At 45.2% G+C, this 13,557-nt stretch overlaps 3 protein-coding genes across 3 annotated transcripts in view; all 3 read left to right on the forward strand.

Annotated features, from left to right (window-relative positions):
- Positions 1-2,243, forward strand: part of LOC124281575 (homeobox protein Mohawk-like) — a 62,185-nt gene extending 59,942 nt beyond the window's left edge. Inside the window, exons 4-5 of the mRNA XM_046717519.1 lie at positions 1,101-1,158; positions 1,730-2,243. Of these exons, the coding sequence (XP_046573475.1) occupies positions 1,101-1,158; positions 1,730-1,811 (140 nt within the window). The 3' untranslated portion in view covers positions 1,812-2,243. The remainder of the gene's footprint in view (positions 1-1,100; positions 1,159-1,729) is intronic.
- A 303-nt stretch (positions 2,244-2,546) lies between these two features.
- Positions 2,547-4,493, forward strand: LOC124281562. Its single transcript, XM_046717505.1, has 3 exons — positions 2,547-2,566; positions 3,887-4,173; positions 4,279-4,493. The coding sequence occupies exons 1-3, from the start codon at positions 2,547-2,549 to the stop codon at positions 4,491-4,493; spliced, it is 522 nt and encodes a 173-aa protein (XP_046573461.1).
- Positions 4,494-6,817: 2,324 nt separating this feature from the next.
- The window catches only part of LOC124281563 (skin secretory protein xP2-like), a 31,079-nt gene continuing 24,339 nt past the window's right edge, over positions 6,818-13,557 (forward strand). The window contains exon 1 of the mRNA XM_046717506.1: positions 6,818-6,902. Within this exon, the coding sequence (XP_046573462.1) occupies positions 6,818-6,902 (85 nt within the window). The remainder of the gene's footprint in view (positions 6,903-13,557) is intronic.

Below are 13,557 nucleotides of genomic sequence, written 5' to 3' on the forward strand. Positions count from 1 at the left end.
AAATTCAATGAATTACCAAGGAGTTATTCAGTCATTTATACTATTTTTCTGAAAATATAATCTACCCTTTGTTGGTTGGGTAGCCTAGTGGTTCGCTTCGCTTATGACATATGATGCCGTTAAATTAAAAATGTTGAAAACCTAGATTTATCTGTTTGCTAATTGAAAACATTAAGATGGCTCTGAAAAGGAAACAGTAATGGATTGGAAAATGCCAGTGGTGAAACCGAAGATCAGAACTTCTTTATGGCTTGAAAGACAATTGTGCGTGTAATTTGCTCATAATGGAATTCTCAAATTATGCACAAGTAATGGGCAAACCCTGGCATCAGGTTCCACAGCTCGGGGGTGTCTTGTTTCTGACATTTCTCATCGCTAGTCGGGTAGTAAATGTGAATCAGTGATCCAAAGATTGCTATGAACCCATCAACAGGTATGCTTTTTTCCCTCAGTGCCGCGATGCAGGCCTAGCGTTCGTCCCTCCTTTCCGTCATGTAGGTCTAACGTCGTCCTTTCTTGACGTCATGTAGGTCTAACGTCGTCCCTCCTTGACTCCATGTAGGTCTGACGCCAGCTCTTCTAGACGTCATGTAGGGTTAACGTCGTCCCTTCTTACGTCATGTAGGTATAACGTCGTCACTTCTTACGTCATGTAGGTATAACGTCGACCTTCCTTGACGTCATGTGGGTATATCGTCGTCCCTTCTTGACGTCATGTAGGTCTAACGTTCTCCTTCCTTGACGTCATGTAGGTCTAACGTTGTCCCTCCTTGACGTCATGTGGGTATAACGTCGTCCCTTCTTACACCATGTAGGTCTAACGTCGACTTTCCTTGACGTAATGTAGGTATAACGTCGTCCCTTCTTGTCGTCATGTAGGTCTAACGTCGACTTTCCTTGACGTCATGTAGGTCTAACGTCGTCCCTTCTTGTCGTCATGTAGGTCTAACGTCGTCCCTTCTGGGCGTCATGTAGGTCTAACGTCGTCCCTTCTGGGCGTCATGTAGGTCTAACGTCGTCACTGCTTGACGTTATTTAGGTCCAGTGTCATCCCTTCGGTGGTTTTCGTCATGTTCTAGCTCTGTAACTTAATGTTACAGATTTCCCAGAGGATGGCGAGCTTCCTGCCAAGAAACGACGCACAACAGGCGACAACAGGTGAGTGAGTTCAGCCTTTATGTATGTGTTACACTGTAGAAAAACACGGTACAATATAGTAAACTATGCAGATGCGTGTTGCAGTTAATAAATCTGGTTTCGGTTTACAAACAAGAAGATTGTGTAATTTTGTTGTTATTAAAAAAACATGCAGTTATCTTGACTGTAATATGTAAACGGGGCCTCTGCATTCAGTGAACCCTTATGTAACCACCGCTACAACGGTAAAGCCATATCAGTCACCGCCTGTGTAGTATTGATGGACATATGGACTTGTCCTGGGTTCGTTCTTCAGTAAAGGTGTTTAACCGTAAGACTTCACAAACAAGGATACTGTCTGGATTTACAAGCTTTCCCTAGCTGATTCAAGAGTCGTGGGACAAACCATTGTTTCCCTCCAACATTGTACCAACAGACTGCGATGTAATTGAAAAACGCACTGTCTCACTTACACGTAGTGCGACACTTGAGGTAATATTCCAGTACTAAGAGGCCACGATATAACTGTTCACTCTCTTACTCACTTATTGCCACATATAACCGAAGTTCTGACTCTCTTTCCCCGTTTCAGAGAGGACAAGGACATGTACTGGAAGACGATAGATGCTGCCCTGGCTCTCACCAACCTGGCCCGCGCGAGTCAGCGGCCATAGATGCCGCCGAGGTGGACAAATGTTGATGAGTCCTTGGTGTCCTTTCATTGTTAAGTCTCTCTCCATGTATAGCGTTAGTTTTCACAGTCTCACCACAAACACGTTCATATTATCGTACAAATGGTCAACTGCATGTATATTTTGTGCATCGTTCATTCTTATATCTATTTGTTGACACAGTTGAGAACTCCCGAGATTTCATGTGAATTTTTAAAACAAAACTATCTTGCCTCAGGGGAGAGAACTTGTGATGGTGCAAAGGGAGCGAACTCATATTGTCAGTTGTACGCGCCATGATCTGACCGAGTATATATCTTGTTATGATGTATGTATGTTGCTCTTGTTTCAAGTGAAACGGTGTGGCCTTGTCTATGGCCAAACTAGGATAAGTACTGTCCTTTATTTTTGCGAAGCAATAAACAATTACCTCTAGTTCTGTATGTGTGTTTTGTTTTATTGGGGCCATTGACGTTGGTTATTGAAACGTTTGCGTCTCACAAGCCCGTGTTTGAGTACAGTATGTTACGTTTGCACGGTTGTTCGGTGAACTACCGACGAGAGACGACCAACAGACAAGATCACTGACAGTCAACTGACGTCAACTTTACTTACAGAACTGACTTGTACATCGATAGGCCAGTGCGCATGTCACACGGCGATGGCGCAAGCCAATAACTAATTATACAATCATTTGCACAATATACAAAGCGAGTCCCTTTTGTCCCGTTTCGGGGAATGGGAATAGGCGCACGAGGGTAAGCCTAGTGGTAATATAGCCCGTGGTCCTGGAGGATGTGTCGGTCCTGTTCAGCAGACAGTGACAATGTAGCCCGTGGTCATTGATCTGAGTGACAAAGGCAGGGTGGCGAGCTTACATTGTCATCGAGCTAAGTGACAAAGGCAGTGCAGAGAGCTTACATTGTCACAAAGCTACGTGACAGAGGCAGCTGTGGCGAGTTTACATTGTCACCGAACAAAGTGACAGAGGCTGTGTAGCGAGTTTACATTGTCACCGAGCAAAGTGACAGAGGCAGTGTAGCGAGTTTACATTGTCACCGAGCAAAGTGACAGAGGCAGTGTAGCGAGTTTACATTGTCACCGAGCAAAGTGACACAATCAGTGTAACGAGGTGATTTCATACAGTGCATATTTTGAGACTTGCCATCTCTCCATCTTTTGGTGCGAATCATTGCGTTCAAATGAAGGTTGACCTTTTTTAACAGGAGAAATGATCTCGCAAAGAGGTTTCTTGTGTTGTTCGACAAAAGTACGAATAGTCTCCCAGTTTGCAACGTACATCGAAGCTTATTTGTACCCTGACACGGTGATAGAGACAGCGTCATAACTCCCAGGGCCTTTCATGTCCCTGGGTCGATTAGACTCGTACCATGGGCACAGACTGTACGCCAGAACTTTACCCTCCTTCAGATAACCACACAGGGTAATTGTCACTCGTCCAACATACCCGTGTTTACCGCTCGGTTAGGTAATGACACAGCTCCGTGCAGGGTGTAACTATGTCAAAATCCGTCAACTCAACAACTTTACACATATTCAAAATTGAAAACAACATAATTTGAAATCTGACTAAGTAACACACTTAACAATAAAGAGTTGAAGTTGATAACAGATACTACTTGTGTTCCATTAGAGCGACTAGATGTTCTTTGTCAGGATTTGGAGTTGAAAGAAAGCTCGGAAAGCTCGAACTCATTTTAGTGACGGTGCATATATTGTAAAGTGAAACACTATACTCCCCGGTCAGCAATGCTGTCTTAAGACATGTTCCATAATTCAACATAGAACTTAGGACAGTCGTGCCGCTAAAACGATCGGAACGTCAGTGCTTACATAGCACTTTAAAAACGACTGTCCCAGCTTTGAAACGATCGTGAGTTTCATACATGGATGGTCCTCTATGTGGTAATACTGATTTTCATGACTTGCATCAATCTCATTCTTAAAAGCTATCCCGCTAGCTCGAGATATCCCTACACCATATGCCCGTACTGCCATGGCAATTAGCAATATAAGTATGGAACAGACTCAGATTGTGGATCTAAATTTCTTCACAGTACCTGGTTTTGTGGTAACCACCAGGCCTGCATCACGTCAACATGGTTCCGTGGTAACCTCCAGGCCTGCATCACATCAACATGGTTCCGTGGTAACCTCCAGGCCTACATCACGTCAACCTGGTTCCGTGGTAACCTCCAGGCCCGCACCACGTCAACCTGGTTCCGTGGTAACCTCCAGGCCTGCATCACGTCAACATGGTTCCGTGGTAACCTCCAGGCCTGCATCACGTCAACCTGGTTCCGTGGTAACCTCCAGGCCTGCATCACGTCAACCTGGTTCCGTGGTAACCTCCGCATGGTCAACCGTCCAGGCCTGCATCACGTCAACCTGGTTTCGTGGTAACCACCAAGCCTGCATCACGTCAACCTGGTTCCGTGGTAACCTCCAGGCCTGCATCACGTCAACCTGGTTCCGTGGTGGTCGCAGGCCTGCATCATGGCAACCTGGTTTCGTGGTAACCACCAAGTCTGCATCACGTCAACCTGGTTCCGTGGTAACCTCCAGGCCTGCACCACGTCAACCTGGTTCCGTGGTGGTCGTCAGACCTGCATCAAGTCAACCTGGTTCCGTGGTAACCTCCAGGCCTGCATCACGTCAACCTGATTCCGTGGTGGTCGCCAGGCCTGCATCATGGCAACCTGGTTTCATGGTAACCTCCAGGCCTGCATCACGTCAACCTGGTTCCGTGGTAACCTCCAGGCCTGCATCACGTCAACATGGTTCTCCGTAGTGATCGCCAGGCCTGCATCACGTCAACCTGGTTCCGTGGTAACCACCAAGCCTACATCACGTCAACCTTGATCCGTGGTGGTCGCCAGGCCTGCATCATGGCAACCTGGTTCCGTGGTGGTCGCCAGCCCTGCATCACGTCAACCTGGTTCTGTGGTAACCTCCAGGCCTGCATCATGGCAACCTGGTTTCGTGGTAACCTCCAGGCCTGCATCATGTCAACCTGGTTCTGTGGTAACCTCCAGGCCTGCATCACGTCAACCTGGTTCCGTGGTGGTCGCCAGCCCTGCATCACGTCAACCTTGATCCGTGGTGGTCGCCAGGCCTGCATCACGTCAACCTGGTTCCGTGGTGGTCGCCAGCCCTGCATCACGTCAGCCTTGATCCGTGGTGGTCGCCAGGCCTGCATCATGGCAAGCTGGTTCCGTGGTGGTCGCCAGGCCTGCATCACGTCAACCTGGTTCCGTGGTAACCTCCAGGCCTGCATCACGTCAACCTGGTTCCGTGGTGGTCGCCAGGCCTGCATCACGTCAACCTGGTTCCGTGGTGGTCGCCAGCCCTGCATCACGTCAGCCTTGATCCGTGGTGGTCGCCAGGCCTGCATTATGGCAAGCTGGTTCCGTGGTGGTCGCCAGGCCTGCATCACGTCAACCTGGTTCTGTGGTAACCTCCAGGCCTGCATCACGTCAACCTGGTTCCGTGGTGGTCGCCAGGCCTGCATCACGTCAACCTGGTTCTGTGGTAACCAGCAGGTCTGCATCATGGCAACCTGGTTTCGTGGTAACCTCCAGGCCTTCAAGCCTTGTTCCAACATTGAGAGGACTATTTTAACTGAATTGCTGTTATTCTAACTCACTCTGACAAGTCATTGTGTTTGTTCTGATCGCAGTGTTACGGGCATCATGTACAGTGATATTTCTCACTTCCTGTTTGCAGTGTATCGGCGACTGATTTAAGCCAACTACCGTTACTTTGTGTAACCTTCCAGTGAAAACCAATTTTCAATTGTATGCTTATAATTATGAATATAGTTTGAATGTTTGGGAAATTGGTTGGATGAAAGAAATAAAAATTCGTCCTGTCCACCCATTTGTTCAAACAGGTGTGGTGACACACAAACATTTGACTTTATGGCAAACGACGATGTACATTCATAAGTAATGCTGTCGTAGATAACCTTTACTTTGCCGGATGAGTCAGTGATTGTAAAAGATACCAAGAAATTCTTCTGTCTCGTATTGTAGGCCTGATCAATAAAACAGATCATTGCAAACTTTAGCGGATTGCGGAAGAGACACGGTATAAATAGTGTCATGCATCACACTAGAGCAGAACATGTATGTAGCACACGTATTTCGTGGTATTCATTTAACAATAAGGATTCGGAAATGTTCCACAAGACAACGACGATATGTTTTATTCCATGTGGCGTATGAGTCTGTTTTGTGGGGTGGGGGTGGGGGGTTCTGGATTCTAGATGTCGTTTCTCATACAACATTTAAGAATCGGTTTGTAGTTGGGAACGTTTAGAGCGTATACGTCATATAGCTCGGCAACCGTGTCATATTTCGGTTAGGTTTATCTTAGCAGCTGCCTACAATACAGACCGAAACGCCATCTGACGATTGGCCAACCAATCAGATCAGATGGCGTTGATTGTTTGTCGTGCCATCGAGCACTGGTTTGCGTCACCCAGAACCTACTATTCACAGATCGCCGTGAAATGGTAGTACTATAGCTGACACTGTAGAGGTACATTGCGATTCATACTTTAGTATCTGTCTCATATAATTCCTTTCGTAGATGCTGATATTTTCTTCGTAATAAAACCTATCTGATATAATATTATAGCTAAGCAAGCATTTTGCGACCGTGAGACTAACAAATGCAAAGCTAATCTCAAGCTATTGTCGCAAAACGGTTTCCGGCAGGTCGCGACCTATTTCCGGCATATCATGTAACCAAAGGCACTTTGTAAGATTTGTTTCCTCTCCTCTCTCATTGTGAGCCATGTGAAAGCCCAATTCAGGACATGAAATTCTTATTTTCGAATTCCACGGGATGTCACCTCTTTAGGATACAAAACATAACAAAAGTATGGCTTATTTTAAACATAAGGTCAGTCAGTGAGTGATTGACATCCGTTGATTGTGAGCAATTTGTTGACCGTAGCCTTCGTAGTTCTAGTTGAAGACAACATGCATGGCTTCATCAACGCTCGCAGACAGCACTCTCAAGACTGTACGCAGATACAAGATGTTGTAGAGAGTAGAAAGGAGGAGAGTACGTATGTATGTATACAAGTAACATTTTAGACATCGACCAAAACAGTTGAGAATATGCAAGTTACAGTTAAGAGCTAGGATGTACGGAAATACTAGATAGAGTTTCGACCTACACTGTATGCATGTACTTGTTAGAGTTTAGATCTAGGCAGTACGTGGATACATAAGGCAGTTCAGGTCTAGCCTGTACGTAAATACTAGAGAGGGTTTAGATCTACACAGTACACAGAGACAAAAGTCCAGGTTATAGCTAGGGTGTACCTACAAGAGAGACAGTTCGTACATAGAATGAACCGTGTATAGCCAGACAATGCGCAGATACAAAATAGTTTAGACCTAGACAGTACATGGGTACAAAAAGCAGTTTAGACCCACGCAAAACGCATATAACCTAGCCTGTACGTAGATACAATAGAGGGTTTAGGCCACACTAGTATGTAGATACAACAATAGTTTACACCTAGCCAGTACGTAGATAAAAGAGAGGGTTTAGACCTAGTCTGTACGGCCCTAACCACTCATCAGTACTACCAATGTTTGCCTCCCCTTGAGGATTCGGGGTCAGTACTCTCTCTTACATGCAGCCTATCGCTCTTGCAGCCTATATTTGTCTCCTAGTGGGAATTCCGGGTCAGTACTCTCCCTTATATGCAGCCTATCGCCCTAGCAGCCTTTGTTTGTCTCCTAGTGGGAATTCCGGGTCAGTACTCTCCCTTATATGCAGCCTATCGCTCTTGCAGCCTTTGTTTGTCTCCTAGTGGGAATTCCGGGTCAGTACTCTCCCTTATATGCAGCCTATCGCCCTAGCAGCCTTTGTTCGTCTCCTAGTGGGAATTCCGGGTCAGTACACTCCCTTGTATGCAGCCTATCGCCCTTGCAGCCTTTATTTGTCTCCTAGTGGGAATTCCGGGTCAGTACTCTCCCTTATATGCAGCCTATCGCCCTAGCAGCCTTTGTTTGTCTCCTTGTAGGAATTCTCGGCCAGTACTCTCCCTTATATGCAGCCTATCGCCCTAGCAGCCTTTGTTTGTCTCCTAGTGGAAATTTCGGGTCAGTACTCTCCCTTATATGCAGCCTATCGCCCTAGCATCCTTTGTTTGTCCGGGTCAGTACTCTCCCTTATATGCAGCCTATCGCCCTAGCAGCCTTTGTTTGTCTCCTAGTGGGAATTTCGGGTCAGTACTCTCCTTATATGCAGCCTATCGCCCTAGCAGCCTTTGTTTGTCCGGGTCAGTACTCTCCCTTATATGCAGCCTATCGCCCTAGCAGCCTTTGTTTGTCTCCTAGTGGGAATTTCGGGTCAGTACTCTCCCTTATATGCAGCCTATCGCCCTAGCAACCATTGTTTGTCTCCTCTTGGGATTCCGGCATAAAATTTGTACTAAATAGCATACGAGATTGTCTGGCGATTGCGGGTAAGCATCCTAGTAAGCTCAATCACTGCTTTGACTAAAGTGAATCACTGGTGCAATCCAGAGTATTTCAAGACCATCTAACACAGCTTGAGTATTGCTGTATGCGACGAAGCACAAGGAACACCTGACAGACACGGGCTGTCCCAGGGCAGTGTACATATCAAACTGATCACCTGTCAGTTGATTGACTGAATTTGAATTAAGTCTAAGGTCAACAAACAGGGACGAAGTGGAATCACACCCTGCCTTCAGGTGAAGGAATACAATGACCACGTTTATGATCGCAATCGTGCTCTGGGTTGTTGTTGCCTTTTACCTAACTCTTCTAAAACGCAACCATTTCTATTTTGTTATAACGACAAAGTCCTGGAAGCCGTATACCATACAATGACAGCACTCTTGTGTTTATGATGGAAACATATATGTGTAGTTGTGACTGACACTAAACCCTCTTTCCGCCCGTTACATCAGAAGAAGGAATTTATTGCTGATCTTTCACTGGCTGAACTTTAGTTTCTCCACACCTTTCAACACAGTAACTGGATTGATATCTTTGTCTGGTCCTCATGTTAAGGATTCATTCAATGCAGGTGTGCCTGACAAAACTAATAAATAAAACGTGCGACGGTTTTGTCGACCACAAACAAAACCTTGGGGCTAAAAGTTCTGCCGTGTGCGTGGATGGAAGAATTAAACCTGATGTCATCCACTACTTACAGAAAAACATTCATATGAAGCTCAGGAGATGTTAGAGCTCACAGAGTTTTCTCCTGCATGCTTTTAGAAAAATCCTGACGACATGTTGGAAACCAAAGTCACTAAGTTTCAAGGTTGATTTTGTGCCTGGTTTTACCTCAAGTTACCAACTTCAGTGACATCTTTTTCATCTGTACGAAAACATATGCTCGTGTAAGTGCAACGTCAATTCAGGAGATTCCAGGAGCGACACACAGCGACAAACTGCCCATTGTGGGGAAGTACAAGGGAAGGCCTCTGATGAAGCAGCCCTGATATATCGTGACAAACTGCCCAGTGTGGGGAACTACAAAGGCAGGCCTCTGATGAAGCAGCCCTGACACACTGAGACAAACAGCCCAGTGTGGGGAACTACAAGGGAAGTCCTCTGATGAAGCAGCCCTGACACACTGAGACAAACAGCCCAGTGTGGGGAACTACAAGGGAAGTCCTCTGATGAAGCAGCCCTGACACACCGTGACAAACAGCCCAGCGTGGGGAACTACAAGGGAAGTCCTCTGATGAAGCAGCCCTGACACACCGTGACAAACAGCCCAGTGTGGGGAACTACAAGGGAAGTCCTCTGATGAAGCAGCCCTGACACACCGCGACAAACAGTTGTAATATTCAAGTATTTCATGTCGTCCACTTTAGATCGGTTAGTAACAAACTTTGTGAGTTCGTTGTTTTACTTCGCGCTCAGTAATATTCCAGCTGTTCGTCAGGGGTCTGAAAATATTCGAGTCAGACAAGTGGTTGAAGTAAGGAGCATCGATCTGTGCAACTGGGATGAACCAACTCAGCAATTCTGAACATCCGACCTCGTTAATCTCCAAGCAACCGAAAACCATGAAATGAACTGTCTGGAATCCGCGACCAAGAAAGAGCCCCTATCAACTATATACTTTTGGATTTGGGGGGTTTAGGATTTAATTTTCTGGGAAAACAATGATCTTTTCTTCTATTACACCGTCCTTACAAACCCATTTCCATAAGCGACGAAGAGGCCATTGTTTTCCCCTCCGCACTACAGCTATTTAGGTGAGTCAGTCGGTCCTTGGTGGAAATTGTCTCGAATACGAGAAAACTACTCAATAGGGTCTTGTGTGGTAATCAAAGTTGTGCTGACAGAGTTTGACGTATTGGCGTAGTAATGTACAATAAAGATTGTATATTTCAACTTGAGCACATGTTAGACTCAATCAAAATACGGGCTCTGGTTATAGTTCACTCTCATTCTAAAAACGGAAAGTTGCTGGTGTGCTGACGTGGAAACTGTAGTGGAACGGTGTGGAGATTTTTTAGGTCAGACAAGTTTTTAACCCTTACAGCCGAACAACGTATGTATTCTGTCCACCACGTCCAGTCCCCGCCACGTCAACCCCAACCCACCCCCACCCTCCCAGGACATACCACAAATATCAAACGTCAGTGTGACACAGTATGGAAGTATGTGCGGTGGTCCGGTATATATCCATATCCCCCTCATTACAGGAGTTAGCGTCACTGAGCGAAACCACTTGAACGCGTTACAGGTGATCTCAATGCTAGCAGTGACGGCTTGCTGTCCTACGGACACTCGCGTGATCATATTTCTACCACATACTGGTAATATTTGATATAGCAGGAATATACATGAAAGGGCGATTGTTTTGAATAGAAATAAATACACACGGAGAAGACACTATACTTTTAAATAGGAATAGAGACTAAACGTTAAAATAGGATTATACATGAAAAAGAGACTATATGTCAAAATAGGAACATGCAATACAAGAAAACGTCTATATGCTAATATAGGAATATGCATGAATAAGAGACTTGACGTTATAATAGGAATATACATGAAGAAATAGATTGTATGTTAAAACAGGAATACACATGAAAAAAGACTATACGTTAAAATAGGAATATACATAAAGAAGAAGACTATATGTTAAGCGATTTTCTCAAGACAATACCTGATTCGACGAGGCATACCCCTTACCAAAAAGGTCCATGTCAACTTGATTCATGCAATCCCATTCTTCCTGCAGGACAGTGCCAAGTTCGTTCAGAGTGATCGGAAGCATGGTTAGATGGTTATGTTCTCTTGTTGGAGGTGCTGTATGCCCTTGTGATTTCATCCCTAAACACAAACGACGTTCATATCGACCTGCAAATGGCATAACGTTTGCCTCCCGGAGTGAGTGAGTTTAGTTTTACGCCACTTTTGGCAATGTTCCAGCAATATCACGGCGAGGAACACCATAAATGGGCTTCACACATTGTACCCATGTGGGGACTCGAACCCTGGTCTTCACCTGGTAAAGCTTTTACCACCGCCCCTTTGCCTCCAGGGTGTTGTCACTCTAGTACTACTGCACAGTGGCACGTCCGTGAATAGCATGTAAAGGTGTTCTGCCAGTTACAGTGATCACATCATGCATCATAGTAGAGCCACACCCAAAACGACCGTTCAGTCTAAACGTAAAAGCATAAAATACACATCCCGTCTACGCCAACCTTTGTTGCACCTGTTAAGTAAGTTCAAAGTAAACCTTAATTCATCCAAAACATAACGTTGGCCCAACCACACTTAGTCGAGCACTGCCGCTCATGATACCAACGGCATCCGGCAGTACTTTAAAATTGGTTGTGTGAAAACACGATAAGAGCCACTTTTTAATATGTACATTTCATCCTATACCCATTACCATCCTATACCCAGGTTACCTGTCATATCTTCCTACGAACCTCTGTTCTAATACGGCCCTTTCATGGTGCAAGTGTTCAGGATTCGTGATTGGTTGCAATCAGATTTAGTTGTGCAATCAGCGACGTTGTTTCGAAAGTGATCATTCGCAAGGCCTCGGTAATTTCCGTATGCTTCAGGAAAACTAGAACCTCTTCCCCTGGCGATGCGCAAACGTTTCTTCTAAACAGAACTCTGTCATGTAATGCCGGATCAATGGCGTCTCCATCGCCCTCGTTGACAACGGACAAGCTTGCCAGTACATGTAGTGTGTGTCACATCAACACAAGTCCCCGGCAGAGAAGAGGGTTATTTGTGGGCCCATTTTTACTTGCATTAGTCAAGTTGGATCTAAGTCGATGTAACACGTGTTCTGATTGGATAGAAAGAAGGGAGATAATTCGTGTTGCGATTTTTGCCGCTAGGGGATTTTACGAGAACCACGAAATATGGCCGTATTAGAACAGAGGTTCGAAGGAAGATATGACAAGTAACCTCTGTGGGAAGAGAATGTCCTATACCTAGCCATTTCTGGATGTAAAATGTGCAGGAAACACAGGTATTGTCAAAGACACTACGTTTAGTGGTATATAATATATCCAGCCGTGATCTTTCACCTGGATATATTCGTTTAAAATCTGTTGCCAGACTTTCAAACCCGGGTCTCGGCAACCTCATTTTAATTGAAGACACTCTTAATACATCATAATGTAGCCTTGCTCCAATGATGTACTGACTGCTAAACCCATGAATGTATGGTCATTCTATTCTATACTGGCCACATAAAGAAACTGTGCACACAGAATATAGAAATATAGGCACACAGCGTATTTATACATAAATACATTTGTGAACATAGCAAGTATTGGAGACAATCAAACGTTCATGCACGTGCCAGGCGACGTGACGTCATTGACGGTGGCCTATGGCCTTGCAATGTGTTACTGCACGTGCAGCCCGTACAGCTGCACACAACATGTGAAACTCTGAAATTGCTGTCACTGTCGAAGCTTGATCTTTGATCATTCAAACGTTCACTAATCCACATGAGAAGTCACATGCACATCATGCCAAGATTAACATCTACTCAACGTCATGAAGCCATTGGAATGGTTCGAGCAGGAATGAGCCAACAACAAGTGGTAGCACATTTCCAATGCCATCGTAACACGATATTTGCATGGGTCAGGCGTTATCGAAACAGGAACGACGTCGCCGACCACCCACCTTTTGGGCGTTCCCGACGTAACGACACCAAGACAGGACAGGTGGATTCGGGTGACTCATCTCAGATACAGGTTCCAGACAGCAGTGACCACGCCCCAGACCATTCCCCAGGCCTTCAATGCTCATTTGGTAGCCTCTATGCGTCTTCGATGCACTGCTCTGCTTCACGCACACGGTGGTCATACCCGTTATTGACTTTGTGACTTCGTCGTGTAACCCCCTACTCGATTTTGAACTTCTGACGTCATCGTTACGGATATTGTTCATGTTTTTTTGACATTTTCTTGTGGTCCGATACTACAGCTTATAAAGTGTCTAAATCATTTCGTCTTTGCTGTGTTGTATTCCAGTTATGAAGGCATTTTCTGTGTGCACAGTTTCTTTATGTGGCTAGTATATAAAGAAGCAAGTCTTGATAGGCGGATAGTACATGGACGCCAGTCTCATGTAGGCACAATGTGTTAATTTTATTTATATTTTCTTGAAATTATCATTTAAACCATCAAAGATTACCTTTGAGACTTGTGCAAGTCTAATCACGA

This window comes from Haliotis rubra, unplaced genomic scaffold, assembly GCF_003918875.1.
Source record: "Haliotis rubra isolate DU_JTF1 unplaced genomic scaffold, ASM391887v1 Scf285, whole genome shotgun sequence".
Lineage (NCBI taxonomy): Eukaryota > Metazoa > Mollusca > Gastropoda > Lepetellida > Haliotidae > Haliotis > Haliotis rubra.

Excerpts from the sequence above, each read along its gene's own strand:
- LOC124281562 (XM_046717505.1), top strand. The coding sequence starts at position 2,547 with ATGGGAATAGGCGCACGAGG. Across the intron at positions 2,567-3,886 it reads ATGGGAATAGGCGCACGAGG|TACCTGGTTTTGTGGTAACC; the intron begins GTAAGCCTAGTG and ends ATTTCTTCACAG. Across the intron at positions 4,174-4,278 it reads CACGTCAACCTGGTTCCGTG|GCCTGCATCACGTCAACCTG; the intron begins GTAACCTCCGCA and ends GGTAACCTCCAG.